Source organism: Notamacropus eugenii, chromosome 7, assembly GCF_028372415.1.
Source record: "Notamacropus eugenii isolate mMacEug1 chromosome 7, mMacEug1.pri_v2, whole genome shotgun sequence".
NCBI lineage: Eukaryota > Metazoa > Chordata > Mammalia > Diprotodontia > Macropodidae > Notamacropus > Notamacropus eugenii.
Genome location: NC_092878.1, coordinates 34,990,286 through 35,007,485, shown reverse-complemented (window position 1 = coordinate 35,007,485; position 17,200 = coordinate 34,990,286). Strand labels below are relative to the sequence as shown.

Below are 17,200 nucleotides of genomic sequence, written 5' to 3'. Positions count from 1 at the left end.
TTTGAAGTGCTACCTGTTTCTGACTCCATTTGGCAAATTGCCTCAGTGATGGGATTAATAATTCACCTGCCTTCCAAATGAGACAGGTGTTCAGCAGAAATTTAAAACCCATATCTTATATTTGTTCTGATCCATTTACCATTACCAGTTCCCTGCTCATAATTAACTTGAGCTGTATTCTTTCCTCTTCCCCCAGCTTTTCTCTAAGAATTCCCATCCCACCCCCATCAAGTGTCTGTCATTGTTTGCAGGTTACCCAGAACCAAGAAAACGTATTTGACCTACAGTGGTTGGAGTTGCCAGACATGGCCCCAGAGGAGCTGGAGTCTCTCTCAAGGAACATGGTGTTTCACCTCAAACGGCTCATTGATGAGAGAGATGAATGCACAGAAGTATGTCTGAGAAGTCCCCCCAGTACTTGAAAGAATGGCCTGGCAGAGTCTGGGGAGGGAAAGGTCACAATGGGCTGGGGATGGTAGCAGTCTTTGCCAGGGCATTCGTATCTCTGCTGTCTTCCCCCCCCAGCCTCCCAAGGTAATTGGGGTTAAGTGACTTGCCCTGGATCACACAGCTAGGAAATGTCAAGTGTCTGAAGCTGGATTTGAACTTGGGTCCTCTGGACTCTGGGACCAATGCTCTATCTACTGTGCCATCTAGCAGCCCCTCTGCTGTCTTTTCCTGAGACATGTTTTTAATTTTCTTTATCTGATATTAATTCCTCTTTGGCCTCTTGAGACTCTTCTAATATAATATATTCTATTATCTTCCTTATTATATCTTCCTTCTCTTTGCTTACTCTCTGGTCCATATCTAGGACTGTAGACTTTAGAAATGGAAGGCCCCAAGGGAATATGTAGTCAGTCTCTACAAGAACTAGTGAAAGTCAGGTATAATGCAATGGATTTGGAGTCATAAAGACTCAAGTTCAAATCCCACCTCATATACTGCCTCTTACTCACAAACTGTGTGACCCTTGACAAAGGGTCTCTGAGCCTCTCTGAGCCTCCATTTCCTCGCTTATAAAACTAGAGGCCGTGCTTAGTGGCCTTTAAGATATCTTCCCGCTCTAAATCTACTGTACGATGATACCTGGAATTGTATGAAGGGAGTAAAACATAAGTGGTTTGGAGGGAACCGTCGTGGTACGGCCCTGGGCAAGTCACTTAACTCTGAGCCTCGTTTGCTCATCTATAAAATGACTTGTGAGTCTCTAAAGGTCCTTTCCAGGTCTGAATTGATGATTCCATGCTTATCCTCTTCCTTCTTTTTCCCTCCTAACTGAAGTTAATAGTGGATCTTACCCAGGAAAGAGATTATCTGCAGTCTCAGCAGCCACCCAGCCCTTTGAAACTGTCCAGCACTGACTCCACCCCCAGCCCGACCAGTAGCCTCTCCAGTGAGGACAAGCAGCATCTGGCTGTAGAGCTCGCCGACACCAAGGCCAGACTGCGGAGGATCCGGCAGGAACTGTAAGTCATCAGGAAACTTGTCCCCTCATCAAAGAGCCCAGAGTTGTGTTTTAAATTTTCATTTAGTTATGTGATGAGTGAATTTCATTCGATATGGTTCTTACTATACTTACTGTGTTACTTTTTTAAAAAATGTAATATTTATTTTTCCCCAAATTACATGTTAAAACAATTTCAAACATTTGTTTTAAAAAAATTTGTGTTTCAAATTTCCTTCCATCCTCCCTTCCCTCCCCACCTCATTGAGAAGGAAAGCAATTTGATATAGATTATACATGTGCAGTCATATGAAACTGTTGCTTTTAAAAAAATCATACCTTTTACCCCTTTTTCATCCTCCCAACTCTCCCACTAAATTAGGGACTGAATTAAACATTACCTTGTTATACAAGGTATCCCAAAAGTCTTGAGGAAATTTTAAGCCTTAAACTTAAGACTGTCAGAAAACTTTTGGGACACCGTACTTAACAAACAGTTGATTTTTGTTAAGATTCAAATTCAAAATGGCTTTGTGTCTTTTGGGACACTTTGTATTTTGTTACTGGAGACCAGCAAACTTAAATATTATTTTTCTAAAAGTGCCCCACCTCTCTTTGACTACTTTGTCTTTCCTACCATTGCTTGCTTTCAAGGTGGTCTCTCTGTTTCTTCTCTCCCTTATCTTGGGGTCGCTGTTTGCTCCTTCATCCTTAGCGGTACTCCCCAGAACTTCTCAGTTTGGGGGGAAGTGGGCTGGAGGCGTTGGTGGTTGCAGCAGGAGCTCAGGTCCCTGTGATCAGACCTTTATCATAAGAGTAATTTGTGGAAATGAGTTCTTTGTCTGGTACAGGTAGTGCCTGGCAGGGAATCTGTCATGCTTGGTGGATATGAACTCAGGGAAAGTCCAGGAATTCATCAGGCAGACTCATTTCTGCAAACTCCATTTATATTTATGGATTTTCCCAAAGGACTTGATTTCCTTTCTCCCTCCCACTCCCACTCTGGCCCTGTGCACAGTCTTTGTGGAAACAGCAAAAGCCGGTCCAATAGAGTGCTGATGTGACTGTCTCTTTGAGCTCTCACCTTTATTCCCTTTCTTCAGGGAGGAGAAGTCAGAGCAGCTAGGCGATGCTCGGCATGAAATTGATCAGCTGGTGCTGGAACTGCAGAAAATCAAGCAGGAGGTAAGGAGGCAGAGGCTTCCATCCAGCAGATACTTATAAAGCACCTATTGTGTACGGAGCACTATGCTTTGGGAGTAAGAGTTAGAGGTGTGGGACTGGGAAGATTAATAATAAAAGCCAGGAGGTTAAGGAGTTCTTCATCGAGAATTTTTTTGGTTTTGTTTTTTAAAGCAGAAGCATATTTATTTCCCATTATATTCTCTTAAGAGTTTTCTGAGGGTACAACTAACTGAACATATTAAGAACTGTAGTAGCAATAGCCATCTTCTGCTGCAATGCTCTGCATGTACCCAGCCATCCCCTGGCTAATAGTTGGTACACAGTTTCTTCAGGCACCAGCATTTTCCTTTTTACTACAATTCCTAGATACCCTTAGTTCCCCATGTTTCCATTTTCAAGTAACAGGTCCTTCTCTCCCTGGCTCCCCAGCCTTCGTTAATATCCTTAACATCTGAAGATAACATAGCACTCGGTTTTCTTCTTTCATTGTCCAGAATATCCACCTTGGGGCTGATGCCCGGTCAGCACGGGCCTACCGGGATGAACTGGATTCTTTGAGAGAGCGGGCCAACCGGGTGGAGAGGCTTGAAATGGAATTGGTCAGGTGTAAGGAAAAACTGCATGATGTGGATTTCTATAAAGCTCGTATGGAGGTAAGACTGATTACCAAGAAGCAGTTGTCTTAGGGAGTTACTTTTTCTGGGGGCCAGGGTTTTGACGCATATATAGATGAGTTTGTCTCTGTTCTCCTTTGAAGGAGAGCATTAGGGAGGGGTTCATATAGGTTCTGTCCCTCTACTTTGGAGCCAGTGTTGACCTTCCCAAAGTATCCCTCTTATTTTCCTATTCAGTAGAGTCCTAGACTGGAAGTCAAGAGAACTTAGGTTCATATCCGGGTTTAAACATTTAATAATTATGTCTCAATACAAGTGACTTAACCTCTCTTTGCTTCAGTTTCCTCATGTGCAAAATAAGCTTGGTTGGAATTGATGGCCTCTCTTCTCACTGTAAATTTTTGATCCTTCTCTCCACCAGAGCCTATAACGGCAATTTGGGTGGGAGATGTTGGGGCTGCAGTGTAACATTAGAGGTGGATAACATTGCCGAAAGGGAATTGCTTTGATTTCTTCTTATCCTCACCTGAAGTTTTAGTGAGCATCCTTTCATTACAATTCAGTAAACACTTATGGAGGCCCCGTTTATGTATTTGTGATGCAGCATGTTAGGTGCTGGGGAGATAATGATGAGACATGATCTTTGTCTGCTGGAGTTTATATTTTAGTAGGCAAGAAAAGACACTAAAATAAGATAACTGTGGAGAGGGGTAAAAAGTACATGAGAATTCAGAATAGAGGGAGAGGTCCCTTGTAGCAGGGGTAGAGATCTTGAATTAAATAAGTTGAGGTTATTTCTGAGAAGCAGCAGATGAGGAGAAAATGCTGTTTTCATCCTAGTAATCTGTGAACTAAGTAAAAGGAGAATGATAGCTAGGATAGAGAAGAGGAGCACACTAAATAGAAAAAGTCAGAAAACTTGAGATTCTGCATTTTCCTAGTTGCGTTAACCTTTGGTAAGTCAGCTACTCCTTTCTAGATCTCACTTTCCCCCTGTATAAAGTGAATGATTTGGGATTCTTGTGGAGACTCTTTTTTCCACTTTTCCTTGAATGAGAAAGATTGGAGGTAACCTGGAAACATCATAGAAAGTTCTTTTCTATTTCCTTGAAGTAGATGAGGAGTTCAGAAATTGTGAATTAAATTAAATTTGGGGAAGAAGTATATTTAACCTAAGAGTTTGACCTGCAGGGGTCTTGTTCTTTGACTTTCCAAGAAATAATGCCATGGTTTCTTGATTTATTTTACTGATGAAATCCTTTCAGTTAACTGGATATAGATCTTGGAAACAACTCTTTATTTTCCTCTGGTTAGAATGCTGAGTCCTGCTGTGATAAGCTCAGGTTTGTCAACAATAAGATAAGACCTGTTGATTGGGTTAGGTGTTCTTAGCAGAGAATGAATCTGATACCTTCACTTTCTGTAATCAAGCCCTAGTTTCTGTAATCAAGACCTAGGGTTCTTCATGAGGTGGACATGAAAGATATATTTTTTGTTTCCCCTGGCCTCCTCTTTTATTTTTTAAAAAATATTTAATTTTTAAAAGTTTTCCCAGTTACATATAAAAACAGCTCTTAACATTTTTTCAAATTTTGAGTTTCAGATTCTCTTCCTCCCTCCCCACTCCTCCTCACTGAGAAGGCAAGCAATTTGACATGTTATATCATATGTAGTCATGCTGTGAAAGAAAACATAGACAAAAAAACCCATGAAAAGTAAAGCAAAAGTATCTTTGACCTACATTCAGGCGTCACCAGTTCTTTCTCTGGGGAGGGACAATATCTTTCATCATAAGTCCTGAAGATATTTTGTTGCACAGGTCAATGAAGGAGGATTTGTCTCTTCTCGTTGGAGTGCCAGTGAGAGCTTAACTCGCTCTAACCCCATTAAGAGGGAGGTATTAATTTATAGTGTATGATAAGCTGCTCTTTGTGAACCAAGGGTGAAGAAGAGCTGTGATCTTTGTTTTTGAAAATCGTCTTCTGGCCTCAGTGATTATTAATATCTGTGTGAATTTCTGTATTGGTCAAAGAAAGTTTTTTTTAAATTGCTCATTGGAAGTAAAGACCCTGCCTCCTGTGGATCCAGGGTTGTCCTGTAGTGGTCTGCATGTATTGCACCAACAACTTGAGAGAGAGCAAGGATAGTGTAGTGATACACGTACCAGAATAAGACTCAAATGTTCCAGGCTTCTAACCGTAATTACTTTAGTTTTTTGGATCCATAACACATGGCACCTACCCAAATAAGGATCCAGTTTGTATTTTCTCTCCTAGATTTCAGTTTCCTTATTTGGACTGGACTTAAAATAACCAATATTTATATAGCACTGTAAACCTTACAAAATGCTTTCCTCACAACAATCTTGGTTGTAGGTAATTTTTTTAAAAAACCACTGTTTTACAGAAGAGTCAACTTAAACTCAGGTAGATTAAGAAATTAGTCCAAGGGGAAAAAGAGAGTGACAAAATCAAGACTCCAGATCTTGTATTCTGACTTAAAATCCTGTGCTTTCTGCTCTGTGTAATATAGTAACATACATGGTGACTTTTGGGGAGAAAATAACAACATCCTCAAATATTTCCCTCATGAACTACTAATGGTTTCTGAAATCCTATCATTAGAGCTTCATTACTTTGAATTATAACATGGTTACAGTTTAAAATGCAAATGTCCTTGGGAAGATAATGAGGTTGAGTTTTAATAAACAGCTTAGCATGAATTAATTTATCAGGTTCCCTTAGGGCAACAGAAATGAGAGGAATTAGATGGAAAGTTCTCAGAGAGGAGATTTTGAATCCCCAAGAAGAAATTATTCTGATGAGGAATAAGTTGAGCTGCTTAAAGAAACTGATATGGATATACAAAGAATTCACTGGGGATAGGGATGGGGCCTAGATCTGTCTTTTCACCAGTATTAAAGACTTTTAGATGAGGAAATTCCCTTCACCAGCGCAAATCAGTCCCTTCTCTTCAAGGTGTTTTTGTGGGCTTATACAGCCAGCATGTGTCGACATGCAAGACTTAAAGCCAGGTCTTCCTGACTTTAAAACTGGCTCTTTCTCCTTTTTGCCACACTGCCTCATTGACAGATTTTTTTTTAAAAAAGGTGTGTATAAAAGATGGAACCAAGAATAAGTTATTGAAGATTAATTGAATTAGAAAAGAAGAGAAAGGTCATGGAGGAATTGTTAGGCATCCTAAAATCTCAGAATGACATGAATTTAGCATAAGATGGTAAAGCCAATAAAAACCTTATTTCTTTGTTATGATTTTAAAATCTGTTTTTGAGACTAGAGGTGGATCAAAGAAGGGATTATAGGACCACTACTTAGAATAGGATAATGATAGAATAGAAACCTGTGAGAAGACTGAAAGCTTCAACTTAGTTTGCTTCTGTTTTCTCTTCCAAGGAGAAGAAGAATTGGGGTGGGGGGGGGGAAGTTAGCAGGAAGTGGAAACCCAAAATAAATGAGGGAGATGGTCAAACAGTATTCAGTTGTCCTCTGTGAATTCAAATCAACAGGCCTAGATCATTAACATCCTAGGGTACCCAAATAACTGGGAGCTGCCATTGTTGGGCGATCTTGGAAAGATCTTGGAAAATGGGGGAGACATCATAAAGGCTAATGTCATAGGGCTATTACGGTACCAGTTTGAAGGGAAGGAGAAGAAAGTGGAATCTATAAATTGCAAACCAGAGAGTCTGGCTTCTGGAATTTTGCCAGCAATATATAGAACACATCAAAAGAATGGTTTGTGGGTACTTGGAAAAGGAAGCAGTGATTTCTGAAAGACAACATGACTTTGTCAAAAACTGGTCATCCTAGAGTTAAATGCCTTTTCTGTTTTTGGCAGGATAGTTCGTCTGGTTTGAACACAGAATGTAGTAGACACATAGCATACTTAAGATTTCAACAACGCACTTGAAAAAGGCTAAATCTATGCATGAGATGGAGTAGTTGGTCTAGATCTGGGGTTCTTAACCTGGGGTCAGAGAGCTTTAAAAAACATTTGGATAACTGTGTATTTTAATATATTTGATTTCCTTTGTAATCCTGTACACTTTATCCATTTAAAAATATTGTCAGAAGAGGTTCATAGACTGTACCAGACTGCTGAAGGAGTCTTGGAAAGGAAAGCTATGGCAAATCTGGACAAAAGCAGAGATATCGCCTTATGGTCAAAGGTCTGTATAGTCAAAGCTGTGGGTTCTCCAATAGCAGTGTATGGCTGTGAGTTGGACAATAAGGAAAGCTGAGTGCTCCAAACTTGATACTTTCAGATTCTGGTGCTGGAGAAGACTTTTGAGAGCCCTGGAGGGAGCAAGGAGTTAAATCAGTCAGTACTTAAAAAAATTAATTCAGGCCATTCACTAGTTGATCAGATACTGAAGCTGAAGCTTAAATACTTAGGTCACATAATAAGAGTACAGGATTCATTAGAAAAAACCCTAATGTTGGGAAAGATTGAAGGCAAAAGGAGAAGAGGACAGCAGAAGATGAGATAGATAGAAAGTGTTATGGAAACATGAACAAGACCTTGGACAGACTTTGAGACATAGTGGAGGATAGAAGGAACAGCGTGCTGTGTCCATGAGGTTTCATGACTGAACAATAAAAGTGTGCATGAAACAAAAATGATTAAGTCCCCTGGGGCTAGATGATAAGACAGTTATGGGAAGTTGGAACTGCATGAATGACCATAAACAAAGTCATCACTGACTTCCATATTTCTTCAAATTATTATCTGCCTTATTAATCACTACTGTGTGGGATGGCTCAGGTCCCTACATAAATCAATTACTCAGAGGCCTCTCAGAGTGATGACAGAAAAGAGATTTATTCGATTCTCGAGAATCTGGACAATCCTACAGCAGTTCACCTGGAGTAGGAAAGCCGAAGACAAAGAAAAGGCAGTGATTTATATAGACTCTAACGCAAGTCCCTCCCCCCCCCCCCCCCCACTGACCATTATTCTCATTAGCTGAGAATATGATCTTACATTCTAGACACAAAATCTAACCAATCCCTTTTGAAATGAAGACATTGAAGAATTGGGTAAACTTTATCCAATCATTGAGACCCTAATGTACTACATAGTTTTATATCCTTATATGGAATTATTCTGTTCTAAAAATATAGTAACCTTGAGCCTCTCAGTCTTACCTCACCCCTGGGAGAAGAATTACAATCTGAGAAGTCTTCACTAAACCTATCCCACTCACTACTCAGAGAAGTCACCTTGAACTTAACTAGCTTTATACAATATTTTTAAGGTTTACAATCTCCTTTCCCCTAACAGCCACATGAAATATTATAAATATTGTTTTATGGAGAAGGATATTGAAGTTCAGACATTATTTCATGTGTCTGCCCTTGGCCCTGAGCTGATCCACATTTTTTATGTTGGATGACCTAGCCTAGAAGAATTCTTAACTCTTTTGGTGTTACAAACCCCTTTTAGCATTCTGGTGAAAACTACAGATCCCTTCTTAAAAATAATGCTTTTAAATTCATAAAATACATAAAATCATAAGGAAAACCAAATATGTTGAAATACTTTCCCTGCCCCCCAATTTTTTAAATCAAATTCATGGGCCCAAAGTTTAAAACTCCTAGTGTGATTCCAAAAAGATCTCAGGAACACCAAACGATGTGATGATCCAAACCAAAAAAGATAAAACGGTAATTGGAATAAATGTGCAGATCTACACTTGGGTTCAAAAAACCATTTCCACTAATATATGATGTTAGATGTGTGACTCGACAGCAAATCGTTTGGTGGAAACAAATGTGATCATTTCATAATGGTAAAAAATTAAATATCAGTCCATAGTGTGAGGTGGTAGCCTCCCCCCCAAAAGTGAATGCTGTCTCACTCTGAATTTAGAGAGTCAGAATGCCCAGAACACAGGAGGTTTGATATCCTATACCTTGGTCAGGCCATACTGGATACATTCTTTGTTTAATTCTTAGTATTATGTTTTTAAAATAAATTTTTATCTTTTTAAAAAAAATACTACCTACTTTTCCCAATGTATAGCTTCCCACAACCCTTCCCTGAAAACCATACCTTATAATAAAGAGGAGAAAAAAGTTCAGCAAAACTAATCAACCTATAAAAAAGTCTAAGTACATGTATTATTCCAGTTTCCTACTTCTACAAAGAAGAAAGTGAGTACCATTTTTAAAAAAGATGGGTATCTTCTGTTTCTTTATCACCTGCATTTCTTCTATTCTGTATTCTTCCCCCTCAGTCAACTCACAAAGCAAAGTTGTTTTTTTTTTTAAAGAGGAAGATGAGCATCCAAGGCCAGAGCTAGGTCAGGATAGAACAACTAGCTTTGAAATTAGGGGATCCTGAGTTCAGATCTGCTCTTAGACATTTGATAGCTGTGTGACCCAGAGCAAGTCACTTAACCCCACTTGCATCACCCCTCCCCCCCAAAAAAAGGAAAAAAAAATTAACATCCAAATCATTGAACAAAATTTGATCATATATTGGGCACCGTGTTTTAAGAAAGACTTGCTGGAGCGAGTTTAGTAGAAAGCAACCAGGATAGTGACAGAACTAGAGGATTATCAAAGGAACTGGGGAGAGTTTATCTTAGAGAAGACTAGATGTAACCTGAGAACTGTTTTAAAATATTTGAAGGGCCATCATGTGGAAGAGAGATTAGAGTTTTTCTACCTGGCTTCAGAGGGTAAAACTAGAAACAGTGGATGGAAGTTGAAGAGGAACAGATTTAGGCTTGATGTAAGATAAGGCTTCATCAAGCCTAAAGGCAGTAGGCTGCCCCCTTATTAGAGGTCTTCAGATGAATGCTCAGTGGCACCTCATTGGGAAGATTGTAGGTGAGACTCTTCATGGACAGGCTGGATTAGACTCTTAGCTCTTAGATTCTGTGATTTCCCCTCTGGGTTGGGGGGCACTTTTGGAAATGGATCCCTCAGAGGAGATAGGAGGAATAGTCAAAGAAGCAGGGAAATATTCTGAACAGACCCTGAGTATGTCATGAACAAGACTGGAAAACCTTGTCCCATTAAAAGAGGGGGAGACTGAATGTAGCAGAATGGGAAGTCACCCCACCTTGATGTGTGTGTCTTTGAGTTTGACAGCACAGAGGTGCTGGTCTGAACAGCCTGGTATGCTCCAGAAGGATTCCTGACCAGGGTGGCTGGGCATTCTGCATCCTTCTGCACATAGGGAGGTCAGGGCTTATTGTCACATAACTCACAAGGAGTGACCAAAGGGTGTTGGTCCAACAGGACACATTTTTTGAAAGTGACAGGCAATCAATTAGCACTTTATTTTAAAAAGATGCATTCTCACCATTACCACTCCACTCAGTCCCAGAGGATGAAGGTAGAGAGGGGCTATGAAAGTTATATGACCATAATATTAAATATATGACCTGGGCACACTCCTTGAAACAATTAAAGGCAGCAGACGTAGTCTTATCAGAATAGAATTCCTTGTCATGTCAGATTTAAACAGCTGCTGTGAGAAAGTTTGTCCCACTGGGTGAAATTGTGCCTGGTAGCCTTCTCTGGGGAATGTAATGTACACTTGAAATCTAGATTGCCATGCAGACCTGGGTAACACATCTAAACAGCCACCCCCAGCGAGGACATACCAGCCATAGAATTGTTCCTTCAGGAAATACCGATGGGATTTAGAATGAAATCCTGGCATGTGTTCAAAGGAATGGAAAAACAACATTGCCTTTTTTTTTAACCCCAACTATACAGTTGGATATATTAATTGGATAAAAATGAAATTATCATTTCTTCTTCTATGTTTATGCAATGCATACATATATGTATTTAATGTGCTTACATGTGTGTATGCATATGTACACACATAACACAAATGGCATTTCTAAATACATGCACACATAATAAGCTGTGGGAATGATTAAGGACATAGATAACTTAAAATCATCGCATTTGGATTTGGACTGCTTGAGGAGATAGTGAAAATTTAGTGTCCTAATTATGTTTGACATTGACTAATGAGATCAGAGCCTGCTCATCCCCTCTGACACTTAGTAGCTATGCGATCCTTTCCAGGCTTCACTGTCTCATCTATAAAATGGGAGAGATGGTAGCTTACCTGCTGAAAAGGAGGGAACTAGCTATATGTTGGATGCTTTCCTGAAGGCTCTTCTTCACTAATTTCCGTGTATCTCATACATCTGAAAATGACTGAATCAGTAATTTCATGGTTATAGAGAAATCCCTGGCCTGGAAACTCCCTCATCAGTAGCTGATATTTTATGTATGCTTTAATGTTTGCAAAGCACTTCATGTGCTAACTCATTTGATCCTCACAGCAACCAACTAGTCATTAAACCTTATTAAACATTCATTGTGTGCCAGGCACTGTATGAAGCCCTAGGGATAAAAAAGAGGCAAAAAACCCTCCCCGCTCTCAAGAAGCTCACAATCCAATGGGAGAGACAACATGCACACAAACATATACAAAATAAGCTATACACAAGATAAATAGGAAATAATGCTTGTGCTAGGACAACCCTATGAGGAAGGTGCTATCATTATTCTCATTTTACAGATGAAGAAACTTGAGTCAAGTTAAATGACTTGCTTAGGGTTATAATCTAGTATGTGTCTGTGGTAAGATTTGAACTCAGATCTTCCAACTTCAGGTCCAGCACTTTATCTGCTGCACCACCTAGCTGCTCCTTAGCAATTACCTCTGTCAGTGTAGGCCACTGCCTTCCTTCTATGCAACTATTTTTTTTTATAATTTAAAAAAAATTTTGCATTCTTTTTTAAAAATGTTGAGTTCCGAAATTCTCTGCCTCCATCCCCTACTCAGTGAGAAGGCACACAGTATGATAAGATATGTGAAGTCATGCAAAACATATATCACTAATATGCATGTCTGCAACTTAGTCTTACTGCCTGGAGCACAGAGAAGTCAGTGACTTTGCTAGGGTCACATACAAGGGAGCATTTGTCAGAGTAGCAGCTGAATCCCTATCTTCCTGGTAACAGGGAACTAGACTCAAAGTCAGGCAGACATAGGTTCTAATCCAACTTCAGACACTTCGTGTCTGTTCAACCTTGGACAGCCTTGAGACAAGTCAGGTAACTCCTCTGAAATTCAGTTTCCTAATTTGTAAAATGAAGGGTTTAAACAGGATGACCTCTACAGTATCTTCCTGCTCCAAATCTATGGGTGTCCTTGGTCATTTTAAAACTAATTTATATTCCACAAAAGTAGGCCAACACATTTAATTCATGTGTGGCTCAGATAGGTATTGGGTATGTTGGCAAACCATCTTGAGATTTTTAAAAATTGGTCTTGGGTAATCCACAAAGTATGGAAATAATTAGAGGTGACTCTCTATGTGTGTGTGTGCGTGTGTGTGTGTGTGTGAAATGTACCACATATGTATACACACATACATATAAGCAGCAAATATAATAAGGTATGTAAAGTGATTTGCTAACTGTAATGCACTATTTGAGTGTTCAGCATTGTTATTTAATTATTCCATGTCCTTTAGGCAAGGGTCTGTTGGAATCAATTCGTATCATCTCTCAAGAGCCACTTGTTAAATTTTCTGTTTGAACATTTACACCTTGGAAATTGACAAACACTCCAAATTAGAATTTGATTTATTGTTTTGTGGATTATCTAGACTTAAGAAAATGATGGAGAATGTGTTAATAAAGTAAAAGTGTGTAATGAGTACTTTTTTGTAGAGAACTGGTTGTTAAACACTTACCTGCATGCCTCTGCCTGGGACAAATTTTAAAAATATATATTGTAATACATGAAAGCATACATGATTTCATTAGCATGGCTTCTTATCACATGGATGTAAATCTTAATGCTGTCACACTTCAAGGGATAGTTTCTGTAAGTTATTGTGACCAAAACAAAAAATTTTCACCTCATTTTATAGCCAGCCATCTGGTGATGATCCTCTCTCAACTAAAACATATAAATAACCAAGACACAAGATGGTTTGGTTGTGTATTACAGACATAGTCAAAAAGAACTGTATGAGAGTCAGGGGAAAGTTTGATAATGACAGGAAAATTAGGACACCTTTTGTAGAGAAGGCAACATTTGAATTGGGATTTAATGATTGGAAAGAGGAGGAATACAACCTATGCCTAGGGAATACTGTGAACAGAAATGGAGAAAACCTGTAAGTGTTTCAGGAAGACAAAATTTCTGTATTCTGGCTTAGCTGAGATACTTCGTTCATGGAGGAAAGTGATGAGATAAGCCTGGGTATATGTAAGAGGGCACCAGGTTGCAGAGGATGTTGAGTGCTTACCTGTTAAGTTGTCACCCCCTGGATTATTTTTTAATTCTATTTTATGATGCAAAAGGACCAAAGGAAAAATAAACAACTGGGACCCTATGCTGGATTCTAGTGATAAAGAATATTTATTAGATGGAGAGGTGTAGACTAGATAATAAAATTAGATGAATTCATAACTGGAGGGAAGGGGGGAATGGGCAGACTCAAAGCAGAATCATTAAAGGTTCAAGGTCAACATGGCAAGAGGTCTCCAGTAGGACATTCCCCTCCCCCCATCTATGCTTGACTTTGTGCTTTAAGCATTTTTATCAGTAACTTGAGTAAAGGCATAATATGCAATTTACAAAAGACATCAAGCTGGGAGGAATAGTTATTACACTGGGTATCAGAATCTAAAGTGATCTTGGCAGGCTGAAATATCAAATGAAATATGATAAGTATCAGTGTAAGGTCTTATACTTGAGATAATGATAATACTATTAATGATGACTAGTGTTTAAATAGCACTTAAAGGTTTGCCTAGAGCTTTACATAAATTATCTTGATTTCATAAAAATCCCCATGAGGTAGGTCCTAATTATTATCATCTCCATTTTACATGAGAGGACACCGAAGTATAGAGTGGTTTGTTTGTTTTGTTTCATGTTATTTCTGGCGTTCATGTCAATTGTTGTGCATATCATGAAAGGGGTCCAATAAATGTCCATTTATTTGGATATATTTACTGGTAGTTAACGAGAAATACATTCCAACATGTGCTCCTGGAAATAAAATGATTAAAATTATAGAGTAGGAAATTTTTTATTGTTCCTACTGGGGATGAGAGCTGTGTTTATACTTTGGGGGAAGAGCTTGGTAATCATGTTTTTGAACTTTTGGTCAGTAATATTAAATGCTTGATAAATACTTGTGGATTTGACTCAACAGCTTTGTGTAGCAACTAGTTAAGTTTACACAATTTTTAAAAAATGCATGTATTATCTATGGATTCAGGAAGTGGAAGAAATTAATTTTTACGAGGTCATGTGTGTTTGAACCTGATCTTTTGTTTGCCTTTGAAAACATCCTTATTTATCTTTCTTGTGCCAAGGGAGGCTGGCACTTGTAGATGAGAAGGTTTCAGGGAAAGGATGAACAAAAGCAGAAATTCCTTAAAAGATTACCCTCTTTCAGGTTTCCTTATTATTGGCTTATAGGTGATTTCCTATAACCCCCAAACACTGAGAAAGCCAACACTGTCTTCTTGGTTCACTGTTCCTGGCAGTTGTATGAGATACCATTCGTCTACTTAAGTTCAGCATCCAACCAACATTTACTAAGCATCAACTGTGAGTCATCCAAAATTTAAGGAAGGGGTAGTTCCTGCTCTCATAGAGGAGTCTGTGTATGAAAAGCAATACCTCCAAGGTTGTTTGTCCACAATGCCCCGACACAATATGTTTTCCAGCTTGTTTATAGTCCTTTTTTATGGAACCTCTAGAGCAGTGAGCTTGATTTCTTTTTCTGAAAAATTATTCTTCTTAAGATTTAAAAAAAAATTAGAGTTCCAAATTCTTTCCCTCCCTTTAGCAAACCCTTCCCCACTCACTGAGATGGCAAGCAGTATGATACCTATTATCCATGTGAAATTAGTTTAGAGTCTTCTAATCTTTGTAGTCTTAAGGAAACAGCACGAGATTGGGAATTAAGAGACCTGAGTTTTGGTCCCACCCAGCGCTGCCATCATCTGTCTTACTTGGGCAAATAACTAAAAGATTTGAGGCAGATGATATCCGTAGTATCAAGAGCATGTTGGGAATGAGTCTGTCGTTGTAAAAACATATAGTCAAAACTCTTCTGAGATGGGATAAAGCTCTCTTCTGAACTTAATTACTGCAGATAAGATTCTCATGCTATTTCTGCCATTTTAAGAGTGGATATCTGTTTCTCCAGATATCTTATTGTTCTTCAGAGTGTTCTGTATCTTTTCAGACAAAAAAATATAATTTAGTCACACACTGTGCAAAATTTTATCTTGTGTTGGAAAGTATATAATAACTGTGATATAAAAGGATATAATAACTGCTATACCCTGTCACTGAAAGTGATGGGTATAATTTAATGGAAACAACACTGAGTCAAAAAACCTAGGTTCAGGTCCCAACTTCTGGTGTTCATTATCCCTGTGACTTTTTCTGTGGTTTTGTCTTTCTAGGCCTCAATTTCCTCATCTGTAAAATGGGGGAGGCGGTAATTGGACAAGATAACCTCTGAAGTCCTTTACAGCTCTAAATCTATGAGCCTAAGATTAGGTTTAGAGTACTGGTGCTAGGGTGCTAGGTGGCACAGTTGGGTAGAGCACCAGACTTGGAGCCAGGAAGACCTGAAATCAAATTCAGCCTCAAACACTTACTAACTGTGTGACCATGGGAAAGTCACTGAACTCTGTTCACTTCAGTTTCCTCATATGTAAAATGAGCTGGAGAAGGGACCCCCAAATGGGGTCGTGGAGAGTTGGACACAACTGCAGTAGTGAACAACAACACCATTTTAGTGCTGGAGAAGATCTTAAAAAGGGATGGGGAACCTATGTCCTTGAAAGCACATGTGGCCCTCTAGGTCCTCAAGGGCAGCCCTTTGACTTAATCCACATTTCATAGAACAACAGATCCTCTTAGTGAAAGGATTTGTTTTGTAAAACTTGGACTCAGTCAAAAGGCCATACTCAAGAACCTAGGAGACCACCTGTGGTCTGGAGGCCCTGCCTTACGAGAGTCCTGCTCACCATTTTGAAGAAAACAGGATTGTAGAGGTAGTGAATTACCCAAAGTCTCATAGCTAGTTACTGGTAGGGCCAGGACTAGAATCCAGGACTTCTGGCTTCTTGCTTACTATCTGTAAGAGTAGGGCTTGGTTTACCTTGGCTAAGCTTGAGATCACCAGCCTCCTTAGCGGGGAGTTTTCCTAGTAAAGTCGAACAATCCTGCATGCTATTGACAGGTCTAAAAGTTAGCTGGATTGAAGGAAGAAAAACAAGAAGTTAAAGGGTTAGGGGAGGAATAAGAGGGAAGCGATCTCAGAGCATTGAGTGCATGGAGTGCTGCTGATGTTTGCTTCAGATAGCAGGTAGGGGTATCTCACCGAGGATCTTGGTATAATAGGCGTCCTAACTGATGTTTACATAGCACTTCAGCATTAACAAACTGCTTTACAGATTGTGGGGAAACAAATAAAACAAAATGGAAAGTGTCTTTCATGATTTCTACAACCAGTTCTTTTCTACCAGTGATGGTGAATCCACTACATTTGGACTTTTCTCACTTCTTGGTTTATCTCATAGTCATTAACTTCCCTGAACTCCACTCTCTTTCAAAGAACTGTTTTGTTCAGGGAGTTTTTGAACCTTCTTTTCCATTTGGGTAATTCTGTTTTTTAAAGCCTCCTTCTCCTTGTTGGTTTTTTGGACCTTTTTTTCCAGTTGAGTTAGCCTCTTTTTAAAAGTGTTATTTTCCTCAGCATTTTTTTGGTTCTCCTTTAGCAAGCTGCTAACTCACTTTTCAAGCTCTTCTGTGGCCTGGGTTCATTTCATATTCATTTTGGAGGTACTGGGGGCAGAAGCCTTGACTTCCTTTGACAGTATAATTTGTTCTTCCTCATCCAAAAAGG

The 17,200-nt window shown here is 39.2% G+C and overlaps 1 protein-coding gene across 3 annotated transcripts in view; it reads left to right on the top strand.

Annotated features, from left to right (window-relative positions):
* The window catches only part of CCDC88C (coiled-coil domain containing 88C), a 221,126-nt gene that overhangs the window by 113,065 nt on the left and 90,861 nt on the right, over positions 1-17,200 (top strand). For all 3 annotated transcript variants that reach the window (XM_072625525.1, XM_072625526.1, XM_072625527.1), the window contains 4 exons: positions 252-392; positions 1,285-1,469; positions 2,551-2,632; positions 3,127-3,285. In XM_072625525.1, the coding sequence (XP_072481626.1) occupies positions 252-392; positions 1,285-1,469; positions 2,551-2,632; positions 3,127-3,285 (567 nt within the window). The remainder of the gene's footprint in view (positions 1-251; positions 393-1,284; positions 1,470-2,550; positions 2,633-3,126; positions 3,286-17,200) is intronic.